The sequence below is a fragment of the Perca flavescens genome, chromosome 9, assembly GCF_004354835.1.
Source record: "Perca flavescens isolate YP-PL-M2 chromosome 9, PFLA_1.0, whole genome shotgun sequence".
Taxonomy (NCBI): Eukaryota; Metazoa; Chordata; class Actinopteri; order Perciformes; family Percidae; genus Perca; species Perca flavescens.
The window spans coordinates 24,611,802-24,626,122 of record NC_041339.1 but is presented as its reverse complement, the minus strand read 5'-3'; the positions used below and the strand labels follow the sequence as shown (position 1 = coordinate 24,626,122).

The window sequence follows — 14,321 nt, the reverse complement described above, 5'->3', positions numbered from 1 at the left end:
TGCTCCACGATTAACAAACTGTGAACTTGTTATTAATGAATTGTTATTTGTTATCTTGGGGAAAAAGGGACAGATCTGTGGGAGGTCATTGACTGTTCTGGGTGACAGAACTGGTCTCACTCTGAAAGTTAATTTTCGATCAAAGACACAGAGGCTGTGTGTGTGTGTGTGTGTGTGTGTGTGTGTGTGTGTGTGTGTGTGTGTGTGTGTGTGTGTGTGTGTGTGTGTGTATATTGGAAAGTACTTTGATAGTGGCAGTTAAAAACACTTGCTGACAACAAGTGGGACTGATCTTTTTACTGATCTGTGTGTGCAACAAGTTTAAGAGCATCAGTTTCTTGCAGACACAATGAATGGATTCCTTTTTGTTGAAATTTGGGCATTTTTCTTCATCAGGCACTTGTAATTTTGAACCACGCTGGAAAGTGAGTGCAGTCTATATGCTACTGTTACCATGCTAACATGCTCACAATGACTATGCTTACATGCTGATGTTTATTAGGTGTAACTTTTACCATGTGCACCAAGTATAACATGCTAGTATGCTAACATCTGCTAATTAGCTCTAAACATAAAGAAAAGCTGAGACTGGTTTGCCATTAGATTTGCAGGAGTTTAGTCATAAACAAAAATATTGAACAAATTCAAATTTTGACCTAAAGATGCTGCTAGATACAAAGTCAGAGGATCACCAAATCTGATTAGTGTATCCTGATGGGGGGGAATTAATATCCGGACTAAAAGTCAGGAGATCACCAAAATCATGGGAATTCATCCTCTGGGGACCATGAATTTCTGGTCATTTCTGACATTGCCATGCCGCTATCATGGTGAAAAACACCAAGTGAAAGTCCGATCAAGTTTTCCTACCATCAGACCAAAGCTACAAAAACACAAATTTCCCAACTTTTCTTAGGGAGCCGTCACCTAAAATCCTCCACCATCTACAAACAAGTCCCCAGCAGGAACACGTTTTATTCACCGAGGACAACAATTTCAACTGATTGTTTCTACTCACATCCTTAAAAGGTGCCTCATGAAGAAAAATTATAACCATACATATGCAATGCCTAAAACCAAAATGTTAATGCCTTCCACTGAGATTTGTTGGTTTGTAACATGACTGTTGTTTCGGTGCAATTTAGCGTTCACATTAAATAATTACAGCTGACATCCTTTCCTCTGAAAGTGAACAAAATAACCCAAAAAAAACAAATTATGGCTGGTTGTGAAAACAAAACGCAGACATTTTCCAGACAATAAAGGTGCAAATCATTCATCGACTACCTTTTACGTGTCCACCTGCTGTGGCCCATTTCTGTGTCTGGATAACATGGTTGAATCTGACACCAAAATGTATTAAACGTGTGATTTAAAGCAACACCAAAGATTATTTTGTACCTTAAAATAATGTTTCCTAAATTGCTTCAGTGGTTCATCAACTCGTAACAGTGTGAACGGCACTTCTGCATTCGATTTGCGGCCCTCTATCGGCTATAACCGCACTATGCAAGTTTGCCAGATCGGGTAGCGGATCTGTAGTTCGAATGAGAACGGTAATGGACAATTCCGCTTCCAACCTGTAGGGGGACCGAAGAGGAAAAGTGCTTTGGTGTTGCTTTAAGTTTTGTTTTTCTCTCAGACCATTCCATACAGTCGGTACCAAACTAATAAATAAACAATGACATACAGCGATGCTGTCAGAAAGTGAAGTTTAAACAGGGAGGAGCGTGGGAGAAGTCATGCCACTGGCCATCTCATTCTTCCTATCCAGAACAAACAGCACTTGCCTTCAGTCTCGTGTTTGGAGCGGGGCTGTCCCCCGCTGCTGGGAGGGTGGCTACACACAGTAATGTCTATGACAGCCACCCGTCTCAAGGACAGACTCCTCCTTTACACCACGTACTGGTTTTTCGTGTAGGCCTGCCGGCTGTACTGGAAGTGGTCGGTCAGCACGTTGTTCCAGTTGTGATGTTGCTCTGACCCGTGGGAGAAAGGCAATGACCCGTTGGCCTGGATATTCTCCAGCGCTGGGTTTTCAAAGGACATCAGGTCCTGCTTGGCGCTTGGCAGCAGCTTCTTCTCCTTGTTAGCGTCATACTTGGCCTGTTGGCAGAAGAGAAGGGCAAATAGATTTTGAATGCCTAGATGTTTTTGGAGTTGGTTCCCTGCCACTGCACTGTGGGATCAATGGTGTTTTAAGCCCCCAACGTCGACTTCAAGGCAGCCCTGCGACCGTCGACTTCAAGGCACCTAACCATTGCCTAATCCTAGTGCCTTCCAGGCAGCGCTGCCTGGAAGACGTGTTGGGGGTTTAAAACACCAAACACCGCACTGTAGCTGCCCAAGGATCCTAAATAGTTTCGGTGGGTCACATGTTAATGTTCTTAACTATTTACATTTAAGTCAATGGCAAAGTTGGACGGACAGTGACAGATATGGAAAGCTGATTTTAGGTAGAGTGCCACAAGCAGTTCAGTTTAGGAATAGTGACGGCTGGTTGCTATGGAAAGAAATGCATTATTATGCAAACTTTTTTTTATTTTTAACTACAAAATAAGGCCAAGGCAGCATTAAAAAAAAATAAAAGAATAATTGTAAACTGCATAATAACTTCCATAAATTGGACTACTGTCTGCTGATATTAGCTTGTCATATGTACATCAGCACTGGTGTAGAGTTTTCAATTAAAAGGAACAACAGAAGATTCATTGTTCCTTAAACTTCTCCATCTTTCCCTCTCTTACTCCCTTCCTCCATCCCAGTGGTCGGCGTCACTCACCTTGTTGTAAAGGAAGACCCCGACTATGGCCGTCATCATACCCATGACGTTTGTGAGGGTGACCGGGTTGCGCAGCATTAGCAGTGAGATGCTAATGACCATGATCCTCTTGGTGGCATTGGCGACGGCGTAGCTGAGCGGGCTGACGATGTTCAGTACACTAAAGGCGATGACATTCTGAGCAAAGTTGCAAAAGCCACTGATGAGCAGGAGGACGAAGGTACCTGACCATCCTGAGATCTCCGACTGTGAGGAAAGCAGTATGGTCAGTCTACGTTCAGAGTCCTAAAACAAGCCAGATGCTGCTGAACTCTACCGCCCACAACAAGGTGGTGCAAATGTCATGAAATAGCCGTTACCGATACTCACCAGGTCTCCGTTAACAAGAAACACAGAGAGGTCCACCAGAACCCAGGTGGGCAGCATGAAGAGAACAGCATTAAAGCCCAGGATGTTGAGAAGCCTCAAGTGGTGGATCTTTGTGTCGCGCAACACCTTTACAAAAAAGAAAAGGGGAGGGGTGGGGTCAATTAAGAAAAGGCAGAGGAAATATTTATTCCCGCTATTTCCCTTTGATGTTATCCAGAGAATATGTTCATTGGAACACTGAATTTTAACAGAGTCATAAAAAAGATTTGTGCAAGGGTAAGTACAGCAAACCTCTCATGGCAGGAGACGGTGTAGCAGTGACCACCTCATTTCAGCATTTAGAGGTTAGATTCTCCCTTCTGTCCCTCTTAAGCATTATTCTTAAAAATCATCTTGTGATACTGTATACGACAGTGAAACTTTAGAATGGTATCTAAACCACGCTAACTGACCTTATTAACACCCAAGTCAAATTTTCTAATTACCCACTGCCCGAAGCTTGCATATATGGCAATATTAGACATGCCACGGTGACTAGCATCTTGCTCGTCTTATATGCCACAATAAAGTGCTCATATTATGCTTTTTGGCTTTTCCCTTTTCCTTTATTGTGTTATATATCTTTTTGTGCACATTAGGTTTACAAAGTGAAAAAGCCCAAAGTCCACCTCAAAGGAATTTACCATCTCCAACAGAAAACACTGTTCACCAACTGCTCCAAACAGCTCTATTGTAGTCCAGCCTTTACTTCAGAGACAAACGTGAGTAACTTTGTAACACACGTTATAATGCTCGCCTAGCTGCTAGCGTGACACGCCCTCATGCTCTGCAACTGACTAGCTAGCAGTGCTGACCTAGGTACTGCGTATGTGCGACTCCCAACAAAGATGGAACAGAAGTGAGATGCCTCACTCTGTAGCTAAAACAGAGAGCTAAACACACAGGGTGAAAAGAGGAGCTGCAGCAATGTGCAATGCAACAAATATATGGTGTTTTCTGAAAATTAAACCACACGAACCTATTCTGGTACAACCTCTAAATACGATGGACCTGAAAATTAGCCTAATTTGAGCACTTTAAAAAAGGAATTACAGTTAGTGGTCACTTGTGAAATCCATATGACCCTTCTGATTTTTCCAACACCCCCACACCCACCTTTTTGGAGAAGATGTTCTGCAGAGAGAAGCACAGCGTGGCAGCCAGAGCACTGATTAGTCCTGAAACATCAAAGGACAGCTCAGTTGCTGTGGCCAGCAGCACTCCTCCAATGATGGGGATGAGCGATACATACACCTACGACAGGGACCACACAGAGGAAAAAAGTTAGAAGTCCGCAGAAACCAAGACAAACACCACTTTACTGTACTGGATATAAACTACTGAAGTTTCATCAGGGAGTGTTTCCCAATTAACTCCAATACAATTTTATAGATAAAAAAAATGATTAAAGAAAATCATCTGCAGATAAACAGAGAATGAAAATTATTTTTAGTTGCATCCCTATAAATATGAGTGGCCTGTTGCCACCTAATATTTGTTTGGCGATTATCTCAACACTGATCATTTAAAAAATAATAAAACATAATTTTTACTGTAACTTTAATAGGCTAATAAGTAAAGAGTGTACGGTGACATTTCCAACATTCCTCGAAGCCTGTTAAAAAAAAAAAAAAAAAAAAAAAACATGTTAAGATGATGAGACATTTTTCCCAGCCTTAGAGGCTGCAGCTGGACATACTAACCCTTCTATCTGAGACCACACACTTGGGGACAACACCTCATGGACTGAAACTATCAGAAACATCTACAGCCAGAGTTATTTGCATGTTGAAAATGTTGGATCATGAAAAATGATAAGAGACATGCAGTTGTTATGAAACCCACTTGTGCACTCGCCCACTCTCCTACCCCTCAAACTAACCACACAGAGTGAAACAGAGAAAACACTGCACTACACTACTAATGGGATGATTCAGTTCACTGCCCTCAAAAGATCCAACTGCCCTCTGTTTTACTGTCCAAGTAAGTCTGATACATGCAAAAAAAGAAATACAGCAAAACAAGCAACAATAATGAAGAACTTAGAAGTAGAATGGGAAATTGTATTAGCCAGAAATTGTCTCTACATCAAAACTGTAGACTGTGCCTTTAAGCCAGATCTCTTAATGTGTTTGTTGATGATTCAAACTTTTCAACAGGATGCACTACTAGATAAAGCAGAGCAGTTCCAGGTAATAACTTGTTAAACAACACATGAATCTTCTGCTAACACACTGAACATACTGATACAGCCAATATAAGTACTTTTAACACAAGCACACTATTCTAACGTGGCTGGCTGTTTTTTTTGTAACCCTGAAAGGCCTTATCTATTTTGGCAGAGGCCTACATTTCTGTCCCATTTCACGACTTATTTTGAAAATTCGTCCTGAAGGCTTTCTGCACTCAAAAGGAAAAGTTGGAAACTATACAAACGCATTTGATGAAGGCACTGTTTAGTCATATGTACTCAGCCTTTGGAAGATTTACAGTGTCCATTTTATTAGGTACACTTGTGCAAAGTAATGCAATCCAATACAACTGCTCCAGCATAAAGTCTACTTTTATGATGCTTGTTTTTGTTATACGGGTAGCACAGTGCAGCCAGCTGCTCCTCAAAAAAAGATCTCTATGCACACAGTAACGCGTCATCAACACCTATGTTCCCTGGCTGTGGAACCAGCCTGTCTGTATACTGAACTGTCGACTGTAAGGTAAACATGACAAGCTGATGTGAGACTCAGGTCTCCTTATTTCACATTTAGCAAACCTAGACTGTAAAATGTTCCACCTTCTGGATGGAAAATTAAGCTGTATTCCAAAGATGTCAAACGTTGTGAACTTTGCCTTAATCAAGAAGCAATCAATCGAGTAGAGGCAGATGTTGAGGTTCTTTATCTTTTTTCATTGAGATCTGATTTGTCGTATATAATACAGCTCCACAGAGCACACTACTAATAGTCAACTAAACAGTTTGACAACTGAACACAGCAGCTGCGCATGCAGAACATGAATCATAGTTTCTCCTTTTAATGGTTCCCAATAACACCGGATTTCCTTAAGCGATCTATGGCGTTTTGTATAATATCTATGTGTTGGTACCCATTTAGACTTTGTCACATCTAATTTTGTATTTTAGTTAAATTTACAGCGCACACACGCCATGATGAGCCTAGGTGTTTATGGCTGGGCAATAATTGTAGAGCTGAAACGATTAGTCGATTATTCAATTCATCAGTCAATTGAAACTGACATAACACTTGCAGTTAGATACACTCCGGGACTAATTCTACAGTCCATCTAGTTAAAGTCCCGAGTGTTTCCCTATGCTCATGGGATTATATATAAAAAATAAAAAAAAGACATTACAGGTGATTTGTCCCCAAAAAGATTGTCTCCCCCCTTCCACAGAAAATCTGATCAACTTCAGGGACAAAAGCCCCTGCAGATGGCCGTAATAGGAGATGCAGTACAGGCGCAGTACTGTGCCACATCACCACTGCTTAGTCTCAAACATGGAGAAACGGGCTAAAACAGAGCGGGCCTTGTGCCATGTTTGCTGTGTCGAAACCTACTCACCTTCGTGGTTTGCTTCTCCTTCATGATAATTCTTGATAACAGCACAACCCATATTGGCATTGTAGCTTTGACTGTGAGAGGGAAAAAAAAAAAGAAAAAAAAAAAAAGACAATGTCAGCTTGAAAAGTACAACAATCTCAGAAAGTATAAAAAAGTCTGTTTCCTTGACAAACATGTAATGCCATTCAACAGCAGCAGGTAGAAAGTATAAGATTGAATAAGTTTGAAGACTATAAAATACTCCTACGTCAGAGCCAAAGCCTATGTCAAACACACCTCTATTGAATTGTGTCACTGAGTCGCTGACTGGCATACTATCAGGTTTATCCTGGTGTGTGTTACCAACAATGAGAGTTTCACTCAAGAGTAGGGCTGGGTACCAAATTCAATACTTTTCAGGCACTGACCGAATAAAGCCTATAAATGCCGTGAAAGTATTGAGTATCGAAAAATGCCTCTTCATTCAATATCCAATTTCAATACCTAAGGAGTATCTCATCAGAGTCCGTGAGCTAATAAGCATGCAGCATGCTTCTACCAAGCTCTAATCATGTCTGTGATTGTCTAACGTTAAAGGTTGCAGAGACACGCAGGAAAAACTCTACATTACACCGAGACGGGCTCATGTAGAATGGAGCTGTAAAATAAATACAAAGATTTGGGCCATAATGTTGTAATATAAATAAAACTAGTATCCAAGTATCGTTTAGGAACCGGTATCAAAGTCACGGTATAGGTATCGAAAGGTTTTGAATGATACCCAGCCCTACTCAAGAGGGGTGGCACCCTGATAATATAAAAAGGTACTAAAATTACAGAAAAAACAAACATAACACATATTTTCAGAATCAATCAAAACTAGATTCAGCACCGTTGAAAACTACCATCCACATGGACAGAAGCTAACTATTAAAGCAAAGCAACTTCAAAACTTTAGAGAGAGATTTTATTGACTCTAAAATTGTGTCCATGCAAGGTCCACCATGGTTCTTTGAATTAGTTTAGGATGTCAAAACAGGCGTAGAAGTTTACTTTGAAGTCTACTTCTAGTTGAAGTTAGGACAAACTATCAGAAGTTAGGAGGACTAGTTTATGCATACATTTTACTATACACTCAGCTAGCTAAAACTAATGCACTAAATATGAGGGGATCATGATCTTTTTGGAGGCTGAAGCTAGCTTGTTGTGCTGTTCAACTTTATTGCATTAAATGGAGCAGTGTATGGGAAACACTTCTCACTGTAACGCAATACAGTTCAAGGGAAGGATTTATTGCAGACGTTTGTATTTACTGTATTGACCGACAACTGAGTGCACATTTTCACTGTCAAGGTACTAGTGGAAACTGATTGAATGTATCTACTTTTTAGGGCTGCTCCCTTTTAGTCGATTAGTCGACTAATCTGTCGTTTTGGTCTTAGTCAACTTAGATTTCTTTAGTCAATTAGTCATGTTTTATGCTTTTTTCATGCTGAATGACTTATTTCCAAGACACGTACGGGCACATCTCTGGTAAACACAAGAATTAAAGTGGTGCTTTTGCATGACTCTTTGCAGAGAAACTCAGATTTACAGATCTGTCGATTAAATCAACTAATCGATTAGTCGATACAATTGAATGAGTGTTAGTCGACTAAGAATTTCTTCAATCAAGCACAGCCCTACTACTTTTGTCGTTTTAGATGGTAAAACCAGTTAAGAGTGTTGATGGAAAATCACTGACAGACAAAGCCACCCAAATGCACACCAAAAGTGGTGTGCAGAGGTGCCATTTCAAGTTTACTTACCGTACTTGATTTTTTACAGCTTTCACTAAACACTCTTTTGACAGTTTATTTAGGTACACCTAACTAAAACTAGCACAGTTTAAACAACAGCCCTGCAATAAATCCTTCCAGTTCCTAAACCTGGTTCTAACACCACCAGGAATCTTTGAAGTGGTTTAAACCGGTTTGATATAAAGTTTACTTACATCTATTTCAAGGTGAGAGAGATTACTAGAAGTTTGGACTGTTTTATTCACAAGTTTTACTATAGAGTCAGATGTCACTTTATTAGGTAAAGCAGTCTAATGAAGGCTGTTCAGTTGAAGTGGTTTGAGTTGGTTAAACCTTATGGTAACTTTGGTGGCTGTAAGTTGTGGTGCTGTTTAACTGTATTGTATTATATTGAGAGATGTTTCTTATATTAAGTATACAGATATTGATATAGAAATAGGGAGGACAAAAGTTTAGAAACATTTCACCATAAACTGTAGCCTCAAAAAAAGACCATACAGTTAAATGGAGCTCTCTCTAAACCCTATACTGAACATAACAACCTTAATAAAGGTTAAGATGTATTAAAGACTGAATCAGTTTTAGCTAGGTGTACCTAAGAAAGTAGAAACTGAGTGTACCCATTTAAGCTGCTGCTCTTATAACACAGGTAGTCAGTTGAATTCCACAGCAGGTAACCGAATACCATTTCACATTGGGTTTCTTAGGAGAAAGGAGTAGTTGAGATTTTATTTCAAAAATTTGAGATCAAAAGTTAGAGAAGCACACTGCAATACAGAACAGGTTCAGTAATAGAGCCTCCTCCTGACGTGGTATATTAGCCTTAATTAAGTTGGCTAGCTAGCTAACAGCAGCCAGTAAACGTTAGCTGGTTATTTTAAAAGGGGGACTAAAGCTGACCGATTTTAAGTTAACAGGACCCATGTAAAGTTAATTATGCCAGTGAAAGCCTGTCTGTTACCGACCACCGGGACGCCACACTAACCAGGGGCCCACAAGCTAGTTACATGTCGGTGTCGCCGAGTAGTCCAGCGTTAGCCACGAAGCTAACATCAGCTGACGGTACGCCGATTTTGTTCCTATGATGGCGAAGGCTTGACCCGCCCTATTCTCCCTTTAATTGGCTAGTACTCGTTGCCTGCTCTGGTTGGCTTGGTTTGGTTTTAGGTAAAATGAGTGGGATAGGGTAAGAATGTCGAGGTAAGCCAATCAGAGGAGGAGTAGGGCAGGACATGCCTTCGCCATCCTGGGAAATAATCAATATGGTACAGAGTAGACACATCATCAAGTTAGCCAGGTGGCCTCGCGTTATTATCCAAATTAATTTAAATCCGCTGTACTCACCGGTGTGCGCATATGAAACGGGTACTTTCCATATGCTGAAGTGTGCCGACACAGACGCAAAGTATTTTCCGAAAGCTAAAGGCAGGATGTACCACCGGTAATACCTGCTCGGCAGTTCTGTTCTAGGGACTCCCCATGCCCGCAACAACGGTGGGAGGAAGACGACGATAGAAATAATATGAAACAGAGAGACTGTGACCGGGTACGGGAATCCATTGAGGATGATTTTGTTGACGATGTTGCCCCCCGAACTGACCGTGTACCAGCACACACACAGAAAAACTATCCGTACTCCTTCCCTAACAGGGGGCCGGTCCGCCGCAGCCATCTTCCACTGCGGAGTGACGACGACGAGTCACCGGTGGTTAATTTCTGGGTGCATCAGGGGAGGGAAGCACTGCTCAAGCTTCAGACTGCCAACAATGAAGGAAACGCACAGGTTTCAAAGTAAAAGAAATCCACGGACATGCGTTTATAAAATGGAACATCTAGCTGCATGTAAAATGGTAGATTTTGAGTTTGAATTTCAAAATCTAAAATCTACCATTTTAAATAGTAATCGAAATAAAAAATAAAAAAGCCACTTGGCTCACCACAGCAAAAAGTGCATGAAAAGATTATGTCCCATTCCCTGAACATGAAAATCCCCAATAAGTATGGAAACCCAAAGTTTTCAAAATGAAACAAATAAAAACACATTGTGAATTAACTAATGAATAGACAAAACATAAAACCATGAAATTGTATTCACACAATTTCCTAATCAATTATTTCATAATGGCATTTTCATCCCAAGCATCAGTGTGAATGACCCAAAATGGACATTGAACACTTTTAGAGTCCAGTCCAGTCACATAAGCCCTGACCTTAAAACAGAATTTATGAAATTCTCATACTTTAGGAACACCCTTAAAGACTGCATTTATGGCTGCAACTATCATTTTTTATTATAAGTTAATAGTGCAACAGTGTGGTTGCGGAAGAAAAAATCCCATTGATTTTCTCCCTAAGGATTTGATTATTAGCCATAAAGTCTAACCATCCGAGGCAGACTGACCACGAGCTATGAGGTTGTGTAACGAAAATTTCTGTTCCTGTAAAAGCTAGAGGTACTATGAAATCAAACTTGTATTAAGAAAAACAGTTTTATTCACGATCTTATGGTGTAGACACATATAGCCGACGGCCGACCGTTGACAGAAAACCCGAGACGAGACGTAATACGCCTCCATAACAGCAGGTGGCGCTAATCTGTAATGTTGCCCAAGAAATGAAAATCGGCAGCTGATTGGACGAACAGGTCACATGGGTTCGTTTTCTCCAGATATTCAGACCTGGACTGTCATGGCGGCCGTTCAGAATACAATCTCATATTGTACTAAAATAGTTCACTGAAACGTGTATCTGAAAACATTTTAAGCGAGAAATAGGCCGTGCAGTTGCTGAATCTGTCTTCATTTCAGCTAGAGATGGCCCGATACCATTTTTTGCGTCCCGATACCAATTCCAATACCTGAACTTGCGTATCGGCCGATACCGAGTACCGATCCGATACCAGTGTGTCATATATTTTATTATGTTTTAACAGCTGTATACTACTATCCCTGTATGGATGTGATATTATTTCTATCTTTGCTGTCGGTCTGGCTCAGGTTAAACTCTTTGTGAAACATGAACAAACACAGAACTTTCTTTTATTTTCCAGTTTGACAGTCAGTTATAACGGAAAAAGAACCTAAATAAACTACTTTAACGTAGATTTTCTTTAGGGCTTTATTACGTGGTATCGGATCGGTGCATAAACTCCAGTACTTCCCGATACCAATACCAGCGTTTAAGGCAGTATCGGAGCCGATACCGGAACATCTCTAAATTTCAGCTCAACAAAGGTCAGTTTAAAAGATTTTCATCAGATTTTGAGAGACTGTAGTCACCTCATTCCGCTCGTCATTTCCAGGTAAGTCCCGACGGCCCTGCCGCCGACCGAACATGTCAGGTTGGCCAAAATGAACGCCGACAGCCCCCCAGACGGACGACGGCACGGGACACACCAAACAGATTTGAGTCACTGACCTCGCCAGACTGTCCCACGGCCGATAATCGGCCTGATGTGTCCCGGCCTTCAGGGAGAAAAACTACACTACTACTGATTGGTCCAACTCGCTGTTACCATTGAAACGTTTACCGTAACCGCAAAACCGCAAACAGCTAGATCAAGCTTCTACCATTCAATAGAGCTCAACAGTCCCGCCCACAGCGGGTTCCGGAAGTAAAAATACAATGCAATTTCTCAATTGACAATTGGAGTATAATCCATTAAATGGTAACCGTCGATGGTAGACTTAAAGGAACACGCCGACTTATTGGGACTTTAGCTTATTCACCGTAACCCCCAGAGTTAGACAAGTCCATACATACCCTTCTCATCTCCGTGCGTGCTGTAACGCTGTCTGACGGCTCTAGCATTAGCTTAGCCTAGCACAGATCCTGCAGGTGAATGGTTCCAGTAATCCTACTGCTCCAAATTGTGACAAAAGTAACAAAATAACGCCAACATGTTCCTATTTCCATGTTGTGATTTGTATAGTCACAGCGTGTACAAAAAACAACGTAACATGAGACACAGCCATCTTCTAACAGTAAACAAACCGGGAACTATATTCTCAGACAGGCTTGCTGCGAGCATATCACTCCGCCAAAGTACTATATTCTTCCACCTAAGAATATAGTTTCCGGTTTGATTAGGGATAGAAGGTGGCTGTGTCTCATGTTACGTTGTTTTTTGTACACGCTGTGACTATACAAATAACAACATGGAAATAGGAACATGTTGGCGTTATTTTGTCACTTATTCGGAGCAGTAGGATTGCTGGAACCAGTCACCTGCATGTTCTGTGCTGGCTTGATGCCGCTGGAGCCGTCAGACGGCATTACAGCACGCACGGAGAAGAGAAGGGTAGGTATTGACTTATCTAACTCTGGGGGTTACAGTGAACAAGCTAAATTCCCAATAAGTCGGCGTGTTCCTTTAAAACAAGCTATGACATGACTAAGCGATATGTTCATATAGATGCCAAAAGTTCATGGGGCACCAAACTTGTTTTGAGATAAATGTCTTTTATTCGCGATGTCTTGGATAAGTACTCCATTGAGGAGGGGGAGCTGCCAGGAGCTGCCTGCCCGATCCGTCATGCACATGCCCAAGATGATCCTGTTTTACGATTTACGACACTGCACGAATCACAATCTGTTCCACGCTAGCTGACAGCTTGATTCAGTCTAAAATAACATTACCTTAAACTAAACACTGGGTAAAGCAGGCTACAGCTGATGTAACAGCTGTTATATATTTTAACGGTTATTTTCAGGTTTTATTTTGAGGGTCTTTTAAAGTTATTACATGCAGTTAGCCGAATTAGCTGTTAGTTAAACTAACGTAGCTTCCTTTATTCAGTGGTGCGCGGTGGTTTATGGGATGAGTAGTTCCTTCGCTCGATAATGAAAATATGTACATAGTCTTGTACCTTTGCGTTTTTGGGGATTTTCTTTTCGTTTTTTCACTCGAAATGATATGTTGTATGCTCATGAGTCACGTCGTAGCTGGTTAGCCTAAGACATGGTCTAAAACTCTATATGTACAGATTTTTCCAGACGTCAATGGGAGATATGAATGGGTAATTTACTTCCGGAACCAAAGGTCTCTCAGAGGAGGGGCGGGACTGTTGAGCTCTATATAAGTTTTTTTTACAGTCTTGTACCTTTGCCTTTTTTTTTTTTAAATGTTTTTTTTGCACAGCATCAAATGTTTTATATTCATGATTTATCTCATAGCTGGTTGGCTGGGTTCCAGGCTTAAAACTCTTTATATAAGCAATTTTTGAAACGTCAATGAAACAATTGAATAGGGAAAAACACTTCCGGAACCAGAGCTGTATGTTAAAACGTTGGCGGTCACTGTTGATCTCTATTGTTTGGTCAATAACATTCAAAAAAAATAGTACAAACATTATGCCAAAAAACAATTTCCTTAATGTCAAGTGAAATTGCTGTTTTTTTTCTGACAACAGCCCAAAACCTAGAGACACAGTTTATTATCACAAAACAAAGAAAATCAAGCAAAGGCTCTATTTTTCCTTGAAAAATAAAATGTATAAAATAGTTGCCAATAAGCTTTCTGTTGAACTAATTGATGTATCAAATCAGCTTTCACTGTATTTACAGAGGGGAAGTTGCATCAAAGAGTGCATTAGGAATTTTCTCATAAGCATAAGAATGTTGTTTCCAAAAAGTGCTTAGTATTCTGGGAATTAATCAAAATTAAGCTGAGTGATGTGATTGTAGATCCAACCAGGGAATTAATTTGTCAATTAGATTAATGTGAGTAATTGCAAAGAGCCAGCAATAAACAAGTAAAGAAAAGACAATCCCAA

At 40.6% G+C, this 14,321-nt stretch overlaps 1 protein-coding gene across 1 annotated transcript; it reads right to left on the bottom strand.

Annotated features, from left to right (window-relative positions):
• Positions 1-1,576: 1,576 nt before the first annotated feature.
• Positions 1,577-10,219, bottom strand: slc35e1 (solute carrier family 35 member E1). The gene is made up of 6 exons (XM_028586926.1): positions 9,892-10,219; positions 6,770-6,840; positions 4,307-4,444; positions 3,152-3,277; positions 2,783-3,028; positions 1,577-2,106 (listed from the first exon to the last, which is right to left on the bottom strand). The coding sequence occupies exons 1-6, from the start codon at positions 10,217-10,219 to the stop codon at positions 1,894-1,896; spliced, it is 1,122 nt and encodes a 373-aa protein (XP_028442727.1). The 3' UTR covers positions 1,577-1,893.
• Between the last annotated feature and the right edge of the window lie 4,102 nt (positions 10,220-14,321).